Source organism: Cyprinus carpio, chromosome A8 (genome assembly GCF_018340385.1).
Source record: "Cyprinus carpio isolate SPL01 chromosome A8, ASM1834038v1, whole genome shotgun sequence".
NCBI classification, from domain to species: domain Eukaryota; kingdom Metazoa; phylum Chordata; class Actinopteri; order Cypriniformes; family Cyprinidae; genus Cyprinus; species Cyprinus carpio.
Genome location: NC_056579.1, coordinates 8,902,008 through 8,918,463, shown reverse-complemented (window position 1 = coordinate 8,918,463; position 16,456 = coordinate 8,902,008). Strand labels below are relative to the sequence as shown.

The window sequence follows — 16,456 nt, the reverse complement described above, 5'->3', positions numbered from 1 at the left end:
GATCAAAAATACAGTGTTTACCGTGTTTCATTTCTAGTTTTATACTAGTGTGAAATTTAGAATGCATTACTCAGCTGATGTGTGCTTTCTGCTCATGTGATATCTGTAGGACATCCCTTTTTTCTTTCGTAGTTTGCTTAAGTTTATTGATTTACTCTTTCATTGTAGTGGTTCAACTTGCTAAATGTATCATAGATAAGGCTAGTCTTACTTCAGTAATCATGTCTGTCTGTGTCTCTCAGAAAGCATACTGTGGCCACTGCAGCGAGAGGATATGGGGACTGGGGCGTCAGGGCTACAAGTGTATCAACTGCAAGCTACTGGTCCATAAACGCTGTCACAAGCTCGTCCCACTGACCTGTCAAAGGCATATGGTGAGTATTTCAGTCGGATCTAAAAATATTCATTGTCTGTCTGTTGTGACTGAGAGTATTAATTCAGTCACCCCCAGACTTAAAATCATTCAAAAATTGAAAATTGAACTTGCAAAATATAAAACTATAAATAATTATTTTTTTATTTGCCATTTCTTTCAGATAAGCACATCCACTACTGTTAAAAACCTCATTGCAGTTTTAAGGAATTTTTTTTTTTAAGCTGTTTTTCATCTTTTCTCACTTCTCAAGAGTGTTGTTGGAGTTTCTAACAGTGTTTCAAAGATCGTCCTTGTGGAATTTGTCAGATGATAACACTGTCTTGTCAGTATTGAATTGACCTGATTCTGAACTTACACAGAATGTTGAAATCACAGACTGAAAACTGTCACATAAAACATTTCCACAACACCACCTTCTGCAAGAAACTGTTTCTCCGGTTGTTTCATATGTCAGAAATTCAATCTGAAATTCAGCAATGCACTTCTGGTTTATTTACATGACAGAAGGCATCAGACCTCAGATTTCCTACGTCAGGTTTTCTTCTAATAGACTCCAAAGCTGATGAGCATTTTTCAAGGACTACCTCCTTTCATTGTTTCATCTCACTTTCTCACAAGTGTTTGTCTTTAGTTTGTAGTTACACATTTATGGTCTTGACTAAGAATACTAAGATATAACTGACTCCCATGTCTTCAGAGAGGCACACATTATACAGAAATGTAGTATTATGATATTAAAAGTGCCACTATTGCAAGATATTAAAATACTGTTTAAAAAATACTGTTAAATAAATAATAATAAAATATAATAGAAAGTAAAATACAACATTTATTGGTCAACATTTAAAACAATCTCCTTAATATTAGAATTGGAAATATTATTATTATTATAAAATTTATATATTCATATTCTGTTAATAGAAATTTATTTTTTTAATTGTTATTAACTATATATTGTATTAATTTATAACTATATATATATATAATAAATATTTTCATAATGTGATATAATTTTATTATAATTTATTATATTATTATTTTCAATAATAACAAAATTATTATTAATATAGATAATTATTATTATTAATTTGTTGTGGTCAAGAAAATTTGAAAAGTATTCAAATAATAATAAAAAAATTCTAGAACAAATTATCTTGCTCAAGGGACCTTTATTAAGAAAGTAAATAGGGTCAGTTTTGATGTCATGTTTGGATAAGTGACATTTTTATTTAGAACCCCCAAAGAGGAGAGGGGGAAAAAGACCATTGAAAAATAGCCTGCCTGTATAATCTCTGGGTTTTTCTGCAGGATCCAGTCATGCCATCGCAGGAGCCGTTGGTAGACGATGATAAAAGTGGAGAGGAAGTGGAGATCCCCCCTGAGGACCCTGAGGAAACAGACGCAAGTAGGTCTCCATCCTCGCTGTGTGTGTTTAAATGCTGTTTTTGTATGGGTATCGGGGTCATTCTGTCCTCTGTCTGTCAGAGGGCACTGCTGACTGTGGGAGGATACTGTAGTACGTCAGGTGTGAGTAATGTCACATTGACCCAGCTGAGAGAGAAAGAGAGCGAAAGACATGCTTATTCTTCTGAGACAGTCCAGGCTGTGGTGCCCCCTACTGGGATCTGATAGCACTACACATTATACAATATATATTATTATTATGAATAATCAATTATTTTTAATGACTCCGTTTAACCGATTTCAAAATCCCTCGATTGTAAGGGAGAACTTAGAGGGTTAAACTGTGGTTGGTGACATTAGAACAATAACAATTTGATTGTATGTTGTTTAAAAAACGTAACTACATAAATTAAGTGTAAAAGACTTCTGGGAATATTTCTTAGTGATGCATCAAACTAATTATGAATTAGATTTTTTTTTTCATGTTATACTTTCTGCTGTCCTCTTCTAATAAAAAATAATATATTATTATTATTAATAATAATATATTAACACAATTAAATAATAATAATAATAATAATAGTGTTTTTGCTGAAAATTATTATTTCTCTGTCATGCATCAGATTAATGAATTCATCAGATTGATGAATTATAATTTTTTTTAATGTTAAAATACCTTTTCTTATCCACTTCTAATATATAGTTATATAGATTAATATATTATTAATTATTATTAATATTATTGCTCATAATTATTTCTAGGTGATGATCTTTTTTTTTTTACTGTTGCATTGAAATAAAGCATCTGAATGAACCAGTTCACTATAGTGAATTAGACAATCCAACTTCTGTTACACGTGACAGGAAATAATGTAATTTTTTTCAATGTTAAAATACTTTCTCCTATCCTCTCTCCTAATATATAGATAAAACATATTAATAATAAAACACCTCTCTTTCTCTGTCTCTCAGTTCCAGTCCCTTTTTTAGCTCACAACCGGAAAGTAGAGAAAGCTGAAGATGACACAGAGGTAAGATACAGATCATAACAGCTGCATAATGTTTATGGGGGTCTCATTCAATAATAATAGAGTACAAACGCTCTTATTCACATTCTTCATATCCATATAGTTAGTACTGGAAGTCAGGAACACATGTTACATGAAACCTTACTGTATTTTTGCTTCTTTTTGAGTGTGTTTGATAGAAATTGTATAATAGTTGTATAATATTAGTTATACTATAATAATAGTTTTCCACTGTGTGCACACAGGATCTGAAGGCGGTGGTGGATGGTATCGAGGGGATTCAGATCTCTCAGGGTCTTGGCCTGGGGGACTTTGACCTGATCCGGGTGATTGGGAGGGGCAGTTACGCCAAGGTGCTGCTGGTACGACTCAAGAAGAACGAACAGATTTATGCCATGAAGGTGGTGAAGAAAGAGCTGGTCCATGATGATGAGGTAACAGACTGTTGTCATGGTGATGATGCTTGAGGGTGGGGCTGCTTCAGTTTCATCACGATTATGCTTCATAGGTTTAAGTTGCAATTTTGTCGCAAAAAAAGTTTGTCGAATTGCAAGGAGATTCAAAAATTCAAAAATATTTGCAATCAAATTGTATGCTATTTGTTTGCTGTGTTGCCATTTGTTTGTGTGGCTAAAACGTGGTGTCTGTGTTTCACCTCACACAGATCTGTGAAAATACAGAAAGTGTACTGTAGTCACCTGTAGATGGCGCTGTGGGATTGTGCTGCTTTTAAATGACCAAGTCCTCCCACCATTACTAGCTTTCAGTTCATCTTCAGGATGATCATACTAAAGATGAAGGTCACTGTTTAGCAAACTGTTATAATACCTGTGCATTATATATTTTCTCATTTCTCTTGTGTTCCCATAACATTTTTAGGAGCCAAATGAAGCTCATAATCATTTGTATTATTGTTATCCTGAGCATGAGATCAAAGAAAAACAAAAACCATCAGAAAAAGAAAAACATCTACAGATAATAATAGAAGTAAATGCCATTTTGGAATAATAGATAAATGAAAGAGGGGGTTTAAAGCAGAATGCACAAATTGTTTTCAGGGAGCCTTTTTTAAATTGTCATAAGAGTTCAATTACTCACTTTGTCACAACATCATTTTCATGCGTCAGTCTGTTTTAAAAACAGCCTGCTTGCACCCACATTCCAACTGTCAGAGAAAAGATATTGCTTTTTTGTATATTTAGGTTCTTGCTTATTAATTTCACCTGGGAAAAAAACTGAAATAACTGCAAGTTTTTATATTGTTGTAATGTTTTAAGAAGTTTATATTTACTTATTTATTTACACTATCATGCAAAAGTTTGGGGTCATAAAGATTTTTAAAAGAAATTAATACTTTTATTGAGCAAGGACACATTAGATTGATCAAGAGTGACACTAAAGACATTTATAATGTTACAAATGATTTCTATTTCAAATAAATGCTGGTCTTTCAAACTTTATATTTATCAAAGAATCCTGAAAAAAATATATATCACAGTTTCTGTAAAAATATTAAGCAGCACAGCTATTTTCTTGAGCGCCAACTCAACATAGACTGATTTCTGAAGGATCATGTGACACTGAAGACTGGCGTAATTGCTGCTGAAAATTCAGCTTTGACATCAAAGAATTAAATAACATTATATAATTAAAGTAGAAAACAGTTATTTTAAATGTTTAACAATATTAGACAGTATATTGTATTTTTGATCAAATAAATGCAGCCTTGGTCAGCATGAGAGATCTCAAACCTTTGAACAGTAGTGTATTTATTGCAGTGAGCTTTGAATTTATGATAAAGCACTAATAAAACATTAAAAGTCATTATAGTTGTCAAATCAAAGAGAAACCGTGTTTCTGTGCGCTGTAGCATTAGCCATATCTGTTCTCTCTCTCTCTGTAATGAAACCTGATATGGGTGAACAGAAATCAAATAGAAAGACAAACCGAACTCTACCGCTATTCATCACAAAGTCAACTCTGTACAGTCAGAGCTATTGTGTCTTTGTAAACTTGGCTTACTCAGGAACATAAAGTCACATGGCTGTCTGCTAATACACATGAATGAAGTTCATGAAGAGCAGAGGTCCTTCCAGAGAGACCGAGACATGCAGTTGACCTCTGAATAGGCACAAACAATGTAATGGCTTCCTGGAAAGCAGGCGTTTCTTCAAGGAATGTGTTCTCTGTCTGTTTTACTGTACTGTACATATGTGTTCTGTGTATGCTGTGCACTCACCATTCACACTCATTAAGGTTAAAAATATAATGATGCATTCAATTTGGCATTTTATGCAACAAATTGCAGTTTGACATGCTGTATTTAATCAATAAGGTGCAAGAAGAAATTTTATTCTGTTTTTTCCCCCTCTGTGGATACTGTGCAATGATATACACCATAACTATTGGTCAAAAAATGTTTTGCATCATAACTGGCACTATGGTGTTTATTTTAACTTGGCTGGATTGCTGTATTGATCTGTCAGCGTCTAGGACTGGAATTTTATAGTTCATCTACAATTTTTTACATTTACATTTAGTCATTTTGCAGACGCTTTTATCCAAAGCGACTTACAATTGGGGGACTTACAACACTTTTTTTTATTTTTTGTTTGATTATAATATGCAATTGTGCACCTCATATGCACAGAGGGAGAGATTTGGGCATGAATAAACTGCAGACCATTAAAGTGGTTAAAAATTAAATGTTGGAAAACTTATAAGAAATGCTGACTAGTCACACAGCAGCTGAAATATACACTATCCCTTTATAGATTCATATAAATTTTAGCTTTAAATCCCGATGATGTTAAAAAAATAATGAATTAATAAATGCCCATGTTATTTGATTACTACAGTGAGGTTTATTATAGTTTACTTAAACTAAAAATAACCATAAAACACTTTAGTTTTTTGAAGTAAAATACATTTTAAATAAAACTAAATAAAATATAAAAATGTAACATTTTATTTCAATTATTTTTTAATTTAGTTTAACTTGATGTACTAAAATAACTACAACTAAAATGAAATTAAAAAGAAAAATATATAAATATTTTAAAATAATAAAAATTACAAAACCAAAATTTTTTTTAAACTAAAATAAAATGAAACTGGATAATATAAAAGTAAAAACTAATTTAAAAATAATTTCTAATAGTATTTCAATGATAGTAAAATGAAACATTCTATTTTATTACAAATACTGGAAACATACTATGTTAGAAGTTAGAGGTCAGCAGCTTACTGTTATTAGACAAGACAAATCATTCAGATATTCTATTTGGGGGGACGACAACTAGGAAAGAAAGAAACAGAGAGAAATGAGTGAAAGGGAGAAAATAATATATATATATATATATATATATATATATATATACACATATATATGTGTGTGTGTGTGTGTATATATATATATATCATCATCTGTTTCTCTTCACGTCCTTATGCTGAGACTGCTTTCTTGTAATCTGCTTTCCACTCGTCCAGGAAATTAAATTGCTCTAAATTTGGAAATCAGGCTTTGTGTGTATGGGTCAGGTTTTGCCTGCATCATGGAGTTGAATGTCCCATGAGGAAAACAACTCAGTAAACATGCTAATTAATATCTAAAAATCTATAAAGGTTTCTGTAAGTGTCAAGTTTAAGGTCAGGTGAGAGAAAACATCATTAGCTGGGTTTAAAAACAATATTCGCCAAAGGAAAGTTCCAGACATGACAGAAAAACAAACATGTTTGTTTGGGCTCAAATCTCTCATTTCACCCTTAGCCTCCAAAAAGATGTTCATTGTCATTTTTCAGCTTGTTGGGTAACAGACGTTCTCTTGAATTCTTTGATCTGATTATAAGTGTTGCTTAATGTTAAAGTGTTGACAGAACAAAAACACTTGACTTTATCAACACATCTCTGGGCCATGTCTTCACACCCAGACACATTCTCAGTACAGATGTTTTGTAACATCCTGTCTGGACGGTTTTGTGAAATTAAAGTGTAAGCTTGCTTCTGACCAAAAAAAAATGAGTGTTAGGTGTTTATCTGAAAGATACCATAAATTCTATACATTTATTGACTGATCTTGTGATTTATTTACATGTCTGTTTCTCTTTTCCCTGTTTCTTTCTGCACTATACATGTCTTTGTAAAGAAGAAGAGAAAGGTGCTTTTCTTATTTAAAACATTTTCCGAGATTTGACTCCCCAAGTGACAGCATGCAATAGTGCCAAGTGTTTTCCACTGTTAAAAAATCAATAGATCAGGTTTTTCTCAGAAAACACAGGCTTGTTTTTTCCTACAATAGTCCCTCAATAGAGGCGGTGAAACATCATGTCCTCTCCTCTAGTTCTTAGAAAGCAGTGAAACCTCTTGCTGTCATGATCCTTTGCAGTTCTTTATTCATAAGTCATACATCTCTCTCTCTCTATTTTTTTGCTGTAGGACATTGACTGGGTCCAGACAGAGAAACACGTGTTTGAACAAGCATCAACCAATCCATTCTTAGTGGGACTTCACTCTTGCTTCCAGACAGAGAGTCGGTGAGAGGAGAATGTATTTGATTTTGCAAACCATATTTCAGTTGTACACTCAAAATAAGAAAGGTCCACCACAAGAAAACAACCATAAAAGTCTGATTTTGATGAAACTCTAGCTCTTCATATGCACAATATCACTATTTTCTGCTGTTTTTCATAACCCGAGACGTCGTCAGTACTTAAAGGGACAGTTACCCAAAAATGAAAATTACCCTATAATTTACTCACACTCAAGCCATCCTAAGTGCATATGACTTTTTCTTTCAGATGAATACAATCGGAGTTATATTAAAATGAGTCCTGGCTCTTCCAACTTTATAATTTTGAAGCAAAATAAAGAAATTTTGAAGCAAAATAAAGTACATCCATCCATCAAAAAAAGTAAAAAATTCTCCCCACGGCTCTGGGGGTTAATAAAGGCCTTCTGAAGTGAATCAATGTGTTTGTGTAGGAAAAATATCCATATTTAAAACTTTATTAACTGTAATCTCTAGCTTTTCATTTTTGGGTGAACTATTACTTTAACATTAGGGATTAATAACTTGCAACAAACAACTAGTTGTATAACTACTGAAAATTTAAGAGAGTCACTTTGAGTTATGGAACAGGGTTTCGATCTCTTTCATGACTAAATGAAATGTGATTGTAAACAGCATATCTCTCACACACAGCACATCTGAATTTAATGAATGTCCCCTCCTCTTCGTTCAGGCTGTTTCTAGTGATCGAGTATGTGAATGGAGGAGATCTCATGTTCCATATGCAGAGGCAGCGTAAGCTTCCAGAGGAACATGCCAGGTATTTGATTATCTATTTAATATTTTTAATGTAGTGGGTCGTTTAGATTAGACATAATTTTTTGTGTGATAGGTTAGATTACTGCGTAAATGAATGGATAGATTAAATGTGTGAATGAAAGAGAAAAGGAACAAAGAGAAGTTGTTTTTGGTCATAATTGATTTGACAATACAGTAGTATTGTGAAATCTGTTTACAATTGAATATATTTAAAATGTATTTTATTCCAGGGATGGCAAAGCTGTAATTTCAGCAGTCATCACTCCAGTCTTCAGTGTCACATGATTCTTCAGAAATCATTCTAATATGCTGATTTTGCTGCTCAAGAAACATTTATTTTATTATTATCAGTGTTGAAAACAGTTGTGCTGCCTATTTATTTATAAAAACAGTGATATATTCACTCCCCCCACCGACAATTCCTCCTGGACCTGAGACTTAACCATTAGGCCACGACTGAATTTTACTGTTTCAAATCGGTTTACTTGAATTTAAAATATTTTCTTAAAATAGAGTTGCAACTGCATGTACACAAGTTTGAAGCCTTATTTAAAGCTCATGGCATTTGCTCTGCCAGCATCGCAGACAGTTTTCAAAAAAAGTTTTATTAACTTGAAATTGTCCATCGTAATGTTTAAACCAAACCCAGGCCTTTGGTTTGAATGCAGATCTCATATGTTTTTGTTAGGCAATATAATTCTGTCTGTGAGGCAGGCCGGTCTGTTAGATGATGAATCCTGTTACAGTGACTGATCAGAGCGCTGCTGTAATGCCCCTTTCACTCGTCTGATAAACTGAGATCAAACATGGGCTAATTAGGTGAGTCAAGCACACTCCGACAAGCCCTATCAATATGCGTCCTGCACACCACACATATGCAAATGAACATGCTAATTACGAGTAATGAGCATAAATATTCATGAGACGCTCCTAAAGGTCTCATGAGCCCCTGCTGCGCACCGACATGAGGTGAACACTGCCAGTGCCAGACGTGAAACCTGATCGGAAATGTCATAGCTCATTTTTCCTACTTAGAACACCTTTCTTTTTATCTTTGTTTTTTCTAACTTTAGACAGGCAAACGCTGACAGTTAGAAGCACAGTACCCGCTTGGGGAATTCTGGAAAAATTATTTATATATATATTTATCTAAGGTTCTGTGCTGATCTCACATGTACTGTATATTGAATTTTCAGCATATTGACAATTGCTTGGTTTCCTTGTGTGCGGCACTGTGCCATTGTGAAATATCATTGGTGGACACATTTAACTTAAAACTTCTTATTGGGTGTGTTTGTCACGCCATTCCTCTGTTTTTACTAATGCACAATGCCAGTTTCAACTAATTGCTTGTAACTGGACACTTGTCACATCACTATTGGTTAGATCAGGTTATTATACAGTTATTGTTATACAGTTAAATGCTTGATTCTGATTGGTTGATGCATGGTTTTAGGTGTCTTGAGATAAACTACAAGTTTGGGTCAGTAAGGTGTGTTTTTTTTTTTTTTTTTTATTCTGCAAGCATATACACTATTAAACTGATAAAAAGTTTCATTAAAGACATTTAAAATGTTATAAAATGTTTTCAAATATTGTTTTGAATTTCTTTTTCTCAATTTATCTTCTATTTATCAAAGAATCTTAAAAAAAAATTGATTGCAATTTCCACAAAAACATAAACAGCACAACGGTTTTTAACATTAAACCTTTCTTGAGCACCAAATCAGCAAATTAGAATAATTTCTAAAGGATCATGTGACACTGAAGACTGGAGTAATGTTGGCTGCTGAAAATTCAGCTTTGAAATCACAAGAATAAATTGAAATAGATTAAAATATTTCACAATATTACAATGTTCTGCTGTATTTTTAAAAATAAATAGAGGCCTGGTGTTATTTCAGAAACATTGAAAAATCTTAAACGTTTGAATGGTAGTGTTTGTGTGCTAAATTTGCAATTCAACAATTCATCTTAAGTTATTCCTCATCTGTATGTTTTAATAATGAGTCTTAGACACAACTACTTTTTTCCTGTTTCTTGCAGATTTTATGCTGCTGAAATTTGCATCGCTCTTAATTTTCTGCATGAGAAGGGAATTATTTACCGGGATTTAAAACTGGACAATGTACTATTGGACCAGGATGGCCATATCAAAATTACAGACTATGGCATGTGCAAGGTAAAACCTAATGCTAATCGCTAAGTGCTTAGCTCTGTTATAGAAACAGTGATAGAAGTGAATATCTCTGATTAAGTAAAAACATACTGTAAAAACACAGGGTAGTTTTTTAATTGTTTCAGGAGGGAATCAGACCAGGTGACACCACCAGCACATTCTGTGGGACGCCCAACTACATCGCCCCAGAGATCCTGAGGGGAGAGGATTACGGTAGGTGTGACTGCATGAATCCATACATGTGCTCGAGTAACACAGAGCCCAGTGTTTAATAGAATTATCTTTTAGTAATTAAAGTAAAAGCAAGTTATTTAAAATTCTTTAAATTAAAACTAAAACTATTAATTAAAATTTTATTTTATTGTGTTTTTTTAAGAACTGTTGAGTGAATCACACTGATAAAGATTGAACTCAGTCTTTTTCTGCATCTTTTGCTCTCTCTCTCTCTCTCTCTCTCTCAGGCTTCAGTGTAGACTGGTGGGCCCTCGGCGTGCTTATGTTTGAAATGATGGCAGGCCGATCTCCTTTCGACATCATCACTGACAATCCTGATATGAACACAGAGGAATATCTCTTCCAGGGTGAGGAGATATTATTTCCTAATATTTTTCACACCTTCTCTCAAATTTCTTTCTTAAATACTCTTCACTTTTCATCTCTAATTTGTTGGTTAAATGTTAAAAACATGAATGCAATTTGCTATCAGTTCTTCTGTGCAGTCGTGCAAGTTTGATTTCATTAAAACATGTGTGACTGAACTGAAAGACTGAATATGTTTTCATTAGAATAATGTTTATCTTTATATATTTATTGAAAGCATACAGATGATTTTAAATAATTAGAACATGCCTGCATTATAATTATTTAAAATTAATTAAACATTTCCTTTATATGAAAATTATTCATGGTATTATTCGACTATTCAAGGTTTTAAAGCAGTGACATTATCACTTAGATGCGTGCTCTTATTTGAGGTACAGTGGGTTAATATGATCTGTTGTGGGTGTATCACTCTTGATATGGTGTATGAAATTTGATTTTATGATCTAGACTGTTTATGGTCCAGTTACTTTTATTACTTTTCACACATATTTCTTATACCAAAACATGACATGTACACGATCATTTAAAAGTTTGGGGAAAGAAGTCCCTTTTGTACAGATCAAAAGTACATTAAATGCTACTGTAGATTTGTAGTATCGTGGAGTATATATGTATTTAAGTTTGTGAGCCCTTCCTGGCATTTGTGTCATTCCTTTATGAGACATTCTTTCAATCCCCCCTTTCCACATCTCCCATCCATCTCCAGAGCAGAGACTGTGTGGTCATCTGCTTCCCTGTCTGTTCTCTGGTGCTCCAGCTGAGAGGCCAGCGTGCTCCTGGATCACTCTCATTCATACAGACACACACGACATGAACCTGGATATCTCTCCTCAACCGGAACTCCGTTCCCCCCATCCAAACCTCAGTTCGTCCATATGCTGCAGCGCCATCCCAGTCCAACCTCCCCCCGGCCCTACATGGCCTCCCCCTGCCGGCGCTCCGCCGCCCACCCAGGAGCAGGGCAGATGCTGCCACTGCCGAGCCAACACTTTAGCCGCTTTCGGGCCGCCATCCAAACCGCGTCACAGCAGCAGGGCAAATCCCCAGCAAGACCTAAATCCCTTTAGCTTTTCATTCGAAAAAGAAAACAAACAGAGAGGGGAAAGATAAATGCTCGTCTGCACTCCATCATTGAGAGAGATGAAATTTAACAGGCTTTACTTCTGGACGGCTGCCCGAGATACACAGCTGTAAAAGAAATCCAAAAATGCAGGGATGAGACGTATTAAAAAGACACATTTTTTACATTTTGTGGTGTGCTTAAATCCACTTAACACCGCAACAGAATTTTATGAATTTACAGAAATAAACACGGAGCGGGGAGGAATCTTTTGAGTCTTTGATTGAATACTAAAGGGTTTATTCAGGCGTCTGTAGTGTGTGGGTGTACGAGCGAGAGATTTTGTGCTTGTGGGTTAAAGCATGTCTCTCTCTAACACCGCCGCACAACACGACGGCCATACTCTGCAAGAATGACTCATACTCTTTTATCTTCTACCTTTCTCTTTCAGTAATTTTGGAGAAGCCGATACGGATTCCCAGGTCACTGTCTGTTAAGGCTGCAAGTGTGCTGAAAGGCTTTCTGAACAAGGTGAGAACAAAGTGTACGTGGTATGTGAATGAACACTGAAGAGTGTGATATAGCTGTCATGTTTTTGCAAAACACAAGGAGACAAGAAAAAGAGGGAAAAAATCTAGGCAATAAACCCCAAGGAAATAAAGAGTTAAGAAGTAAAAAGATGCTGTATAAACTAGTATTGCTGTATTTCAAGTAGTAGTTAATGTAGCAATACCAAGGTTAAGGGTTTCAAGATATCTTGAATGTACTGTATGGTGCATATTAAAAGGTTTCTGAAATTTTTTTTCAAAACAGTCCTACCATCTTGAAGGTCATGCTTCTATTGAAGCCATACTGTAAGTCAGCGTGATTTTAAACTTCTTTTTCAAAACATGCTGAATTCAATAAATTTCTACTACCCACAAACCTGAAATGAAATGCAACAATCAAAGAAGTCACCGTTACCATGGAAACATGATTCACTGTAATTTCCACAGCAGGGAGTTTTTGGAGGCTAGCGGCAGGTGAAATTAGCTAATGTCTAATATAGTGATAGGAGAAGTAATCTGTTATTTCAGTGTTTCTGTATTTTCTTTATTCTGTTTTGTATTTTTTTGGTTAAATATTTCACATTAATTTTTTAATCAAAAATTCATTCTATATATATACATTCATTCTATATATATATATATATATATATATATATATATATATATATATATATATATATTATTGCTATCTAATAACAATCATTTAAAAAATAACAACCATAAAAGTCAGTAGTTGTATTTTTTGATAAGTAAACCCAGACTGATTCAATTACATCATACATAATTTTTTACTTAATGAGTAGTTTATTCTTTTTCCTCTGAAACCTTGATCACTGTTGCGCTCCATTACACTAAAAAGATGGATGAGAAACAAATATGCTCTGAGGGAGGAAAAAAATGTCATAATTCATGCACACTGCACACTGGTTTATGAATGAGGGTCTTAACTCTTCACAAATGTGCACACAGTTTGCCTCTGACTGAACAAATACATGTGCTATAATAAGAAGGGTCATCATCCTCCAGATGAAACTGATATCTTGAGGGTGTTCATGCTTCTTTTCGAGGGCCCATGTGCGTGTCGGATTGATTAAATCTGTGAATAATGAAGTGTTTTCCTTTAATCGTCGAGACAAATTGCATTTATTGAAGCTCTGGTGTTCCTCAAACTCAACAGCAGCCTGTAATCAGTGTTATCAGCCCTCTTAGCCGCTGCCTGATTCATTGGGATTAAATGAGTGTAGATCTGCTCAGCCAGTCGCTCCCAGACCCCTGAATTCTCATCTAACGTCTCAGAGCACAAGAGAACATCAGCAACATACGCAATAGTAAATGCGTTTTGGGTTAAACTCCATTCTCTTGAAATAAAGAGTACATGAATTGAAGAAGTTTCTTTTTTTCAAAGTTCTCTACACCAGATCTGGCTTTTGTTAGGTGTGTTATTAATAGGGTGTATGTTCTCTTCAGGACCCCAAAGAGAGGCTGGGATGTCAAGTTCAGACCGGATTCACAGACATCAAGTCTCATACGTTCTTCAGAAGCATAGACTGGGACCAGGTAGGCAAACATGGTTTTTGACAAACATGTCACTTTTTAATATATGGAGACCAAGAAGGTCTATAACACAGCCCTGAATCTTAAAAAAAAGAAAGAAAAAAGAATATTACCTTATTATTTAAATATCAATAAATCTTTCCATTACATTTTTTTTTTTTTCACAAAATAAGAATAAAGATTTTTCAAATTATGTATGTATCAGCTGTAATGCATCTATCAAAATAACAAAAGCAGTCAAATGTTTTGGTTTTCATGACAATTATAAATATTCAAAATGTCTTCAGAATTATTCATACATGTGAAAATCAGTTGTGAATTGAACAAATGGTCTGGCTCAAAGGAGATATGAATCATGTTTTTGTGGCAATTTTTCTGGTGATTAAAGTATAATTTCTTATAAATGGTTCTCGGAAGCAAAATAATATTTAGTTGCTTGGCTGAATCTGATACTTAAAAAAAAAAATTCTTGAAATTCTTGTCATCAAACGTAGGATCAGTCTTTTCATGGCATGACTTTTTTCTTTAAAACAAAAGTTGCTTTTAAAGAGATTCAAGATTATCTGGTTTAAAGTATTGACCCAAACCCAGCTTTTAAGAAGTTACTCTGAACAAGAGGAGAAAATACCACTATTTTAGACAAGTTAATCAAGGATTGTCTAAGCAGCTCTTTCAAAGTTTTTTATGAAGTACACTTTGGGTAGAGAGGATGTAGTGTGTGGCCATTGATAGTTGGGTGTTATCCTCCTTACCAGCAGCAGAAATGAAAGAGAATATCAAATGAGATTCAGCCTTTGCTGAAGCAGCACAAGGTTAAAGGGGGGATGTTAATTGGTCTGGTATAAATGATGCACACAATGCTGAAACATGAAAGTCAGTGAGAGAGCATACAATATTCAGGAGCAGCAGAAAATGGTGTGTGTATGTGTGTGTGTGTTTGTTTAATGGATTTATTAGTATGTTTAAGAGAACTTTGGATGCAGTGTAGAGAGAGACAGACACAAAGACAGAGAGATAAAGAGAATGATAAAATCTAGTTCTGCCTATATTTTTCTCAGAAATGTCAGGTTACAGAAGTACAATGGGAACATTGTTTCATGTTGATTTTGAAGTTGTTGAGGCTGCAAAATAGGGGATTTGGGGATTTTGACCCACCTAAGGCTTGGACCCTTGAATGTGTCTCAACAGGGGTTTAAAGTAGTTCAGATGCCACAAAAGTTGATAAAAAACTTATCACTTTATTATAGATTATAGTTTATTTTTATATGATAGAACACAAATGTTTCAGAAAAACTTTACTTTTTGTTAAGAAAACTCTTTAACATTGGCCTGAAATGGAAATGAACCATATATATTTTCTAAATGCAGATTATTGATGAATGATTCATCCATGTACTGTAAATGCAATAATTCAATAATTATTTTTATTCGGACATACAATACTATATGAAAGAAAAGATACATCAAAAAAAAAAAAATAATAATCAGCGCTGAGATTGTGAAAACAGCATGCAGATTCAAAACTGCAGAGACAGCAAATTAGCTTCTTTTCACGATATCATCTCATGCTTGCCTCAGAGACTCTGTACTTTCACTGTACATCTTCACATAACTGAGTCCTCAGCCAGGCGCTCTGCTGTGATCTGTCACGGTTTATTAGTTGTAATTGCGGTTAGCGTTGGTTTGTTGTGTCCACTGTGTATTTCCTGATGTGCATTCAGAAGGTCGGCATCGTGGAAAGGAAATTAAATGCTCTAGAGTTCTGTCACTAATGCACCATGCTTCAGTTGCTGGGATTTTCCGCCACTTTACTAGGGCAATGGATGAGTTTGGACACACAGACTCTCTCTCTTTCTCTCACACACACACACACACACACACACACACGTAGCCGCTGTATATGTGGAATCAACCCCCTGAGCTCTTCTAATGAATGGGGTTGTGCTACACTTGTTGTTAATTGCTCAAGAATGAATGAAGACATTGATTTGATGCTCAACTGAAATCACATAGCCTGTCTAAACTATTACTACGTCTACCCTGCTATGTTTCAAGTGGATATTTTCGCTGCAGCTCTTCTATAAGAGTTTCTTTGCAGCATTATATTTCTTTCAGCCTGGCCTCTTCAGTATAAGCTGTAGTTGCATTTCAGAAATGTTTATTTTGATGATTGATTGTACACGTGTGTGTCTGGCACTTGCCTGTGATGAGTGAACATTCGTCTTTCAGCTTTACCAGATGTCGAAGAAGTTTCTTTAACATCATATTTTTTATGATTTTCATATTTTAGGATTAAAAGATTATGTTAATAATTTATATAAAAATACATCTTATATTCATTATAAATATAAAACTATATTTTGTATATGAACTATCT

The 16,456-nt window shown here is 34.3% G+C and overlaps 1 protein-coding gene across 5 annotated transcripts in view; it reads left to right on the top strand.

Annotated features, from left to right (window-relative positions):
* The window catches only part of prkcz (protein kinase C, zeta), a 107,606-nt gene that overhangs the window by 68,332 nt on the left and 22,818 nt on the right, over nucleotides 1-16,456 (top strand). For all 5 annotated transcript variants that reach the window (XM_042761961.1, XM_042761960.1, XM_042761964.1 and 2 more), the window contains 11 exons: nucleotides 243-374; nucleotides 1,685-1,781; nucleotides 2,753-2,811; nucleotides 3,054-3,242; nucleotides 7,244-7,341; nucleotides 8,050-8,136; nucleotides 10,182-10,317; nucleotides 10,440-10,527; nucleotides 10,776-10,895; nucleotides 12,429-12,508; nucleotides 13,993-14,082. In XM_042761961.1, the coding sequence (XP_042617895.1) occupies nucleotides 243-374; nucleotides 1,685-1,781; nucleotides 2,753-2,811; nucleotides 3,054-3,242; nucleotides 7,244-7,341; nucleotides 8,050-8,136; nucleotides 10,182-10,317; nucleotides 10,440-10,527; nucleotides 10,776-10,895; nucleotides 12,429-12,508; nucleotides 13,993-14,082 (1,176 nt within the window). The remainder of the gene's footprint in view (nucleotides 1-242; nucleotides 375-1,684; nucleotides 1,782-2,752; nucleotides 2,812-3,053; nucleotides 3,243-7,243; nucleotides 7,342-8,049; nucleotides 8,137-10,181; nucleotides 10,318-10,439; nucleotides 10,528-10,775; nucleotides 10,896-12,428; nucleotides 12,509-13,992; nucleotides 14,083-16,456) is intronic.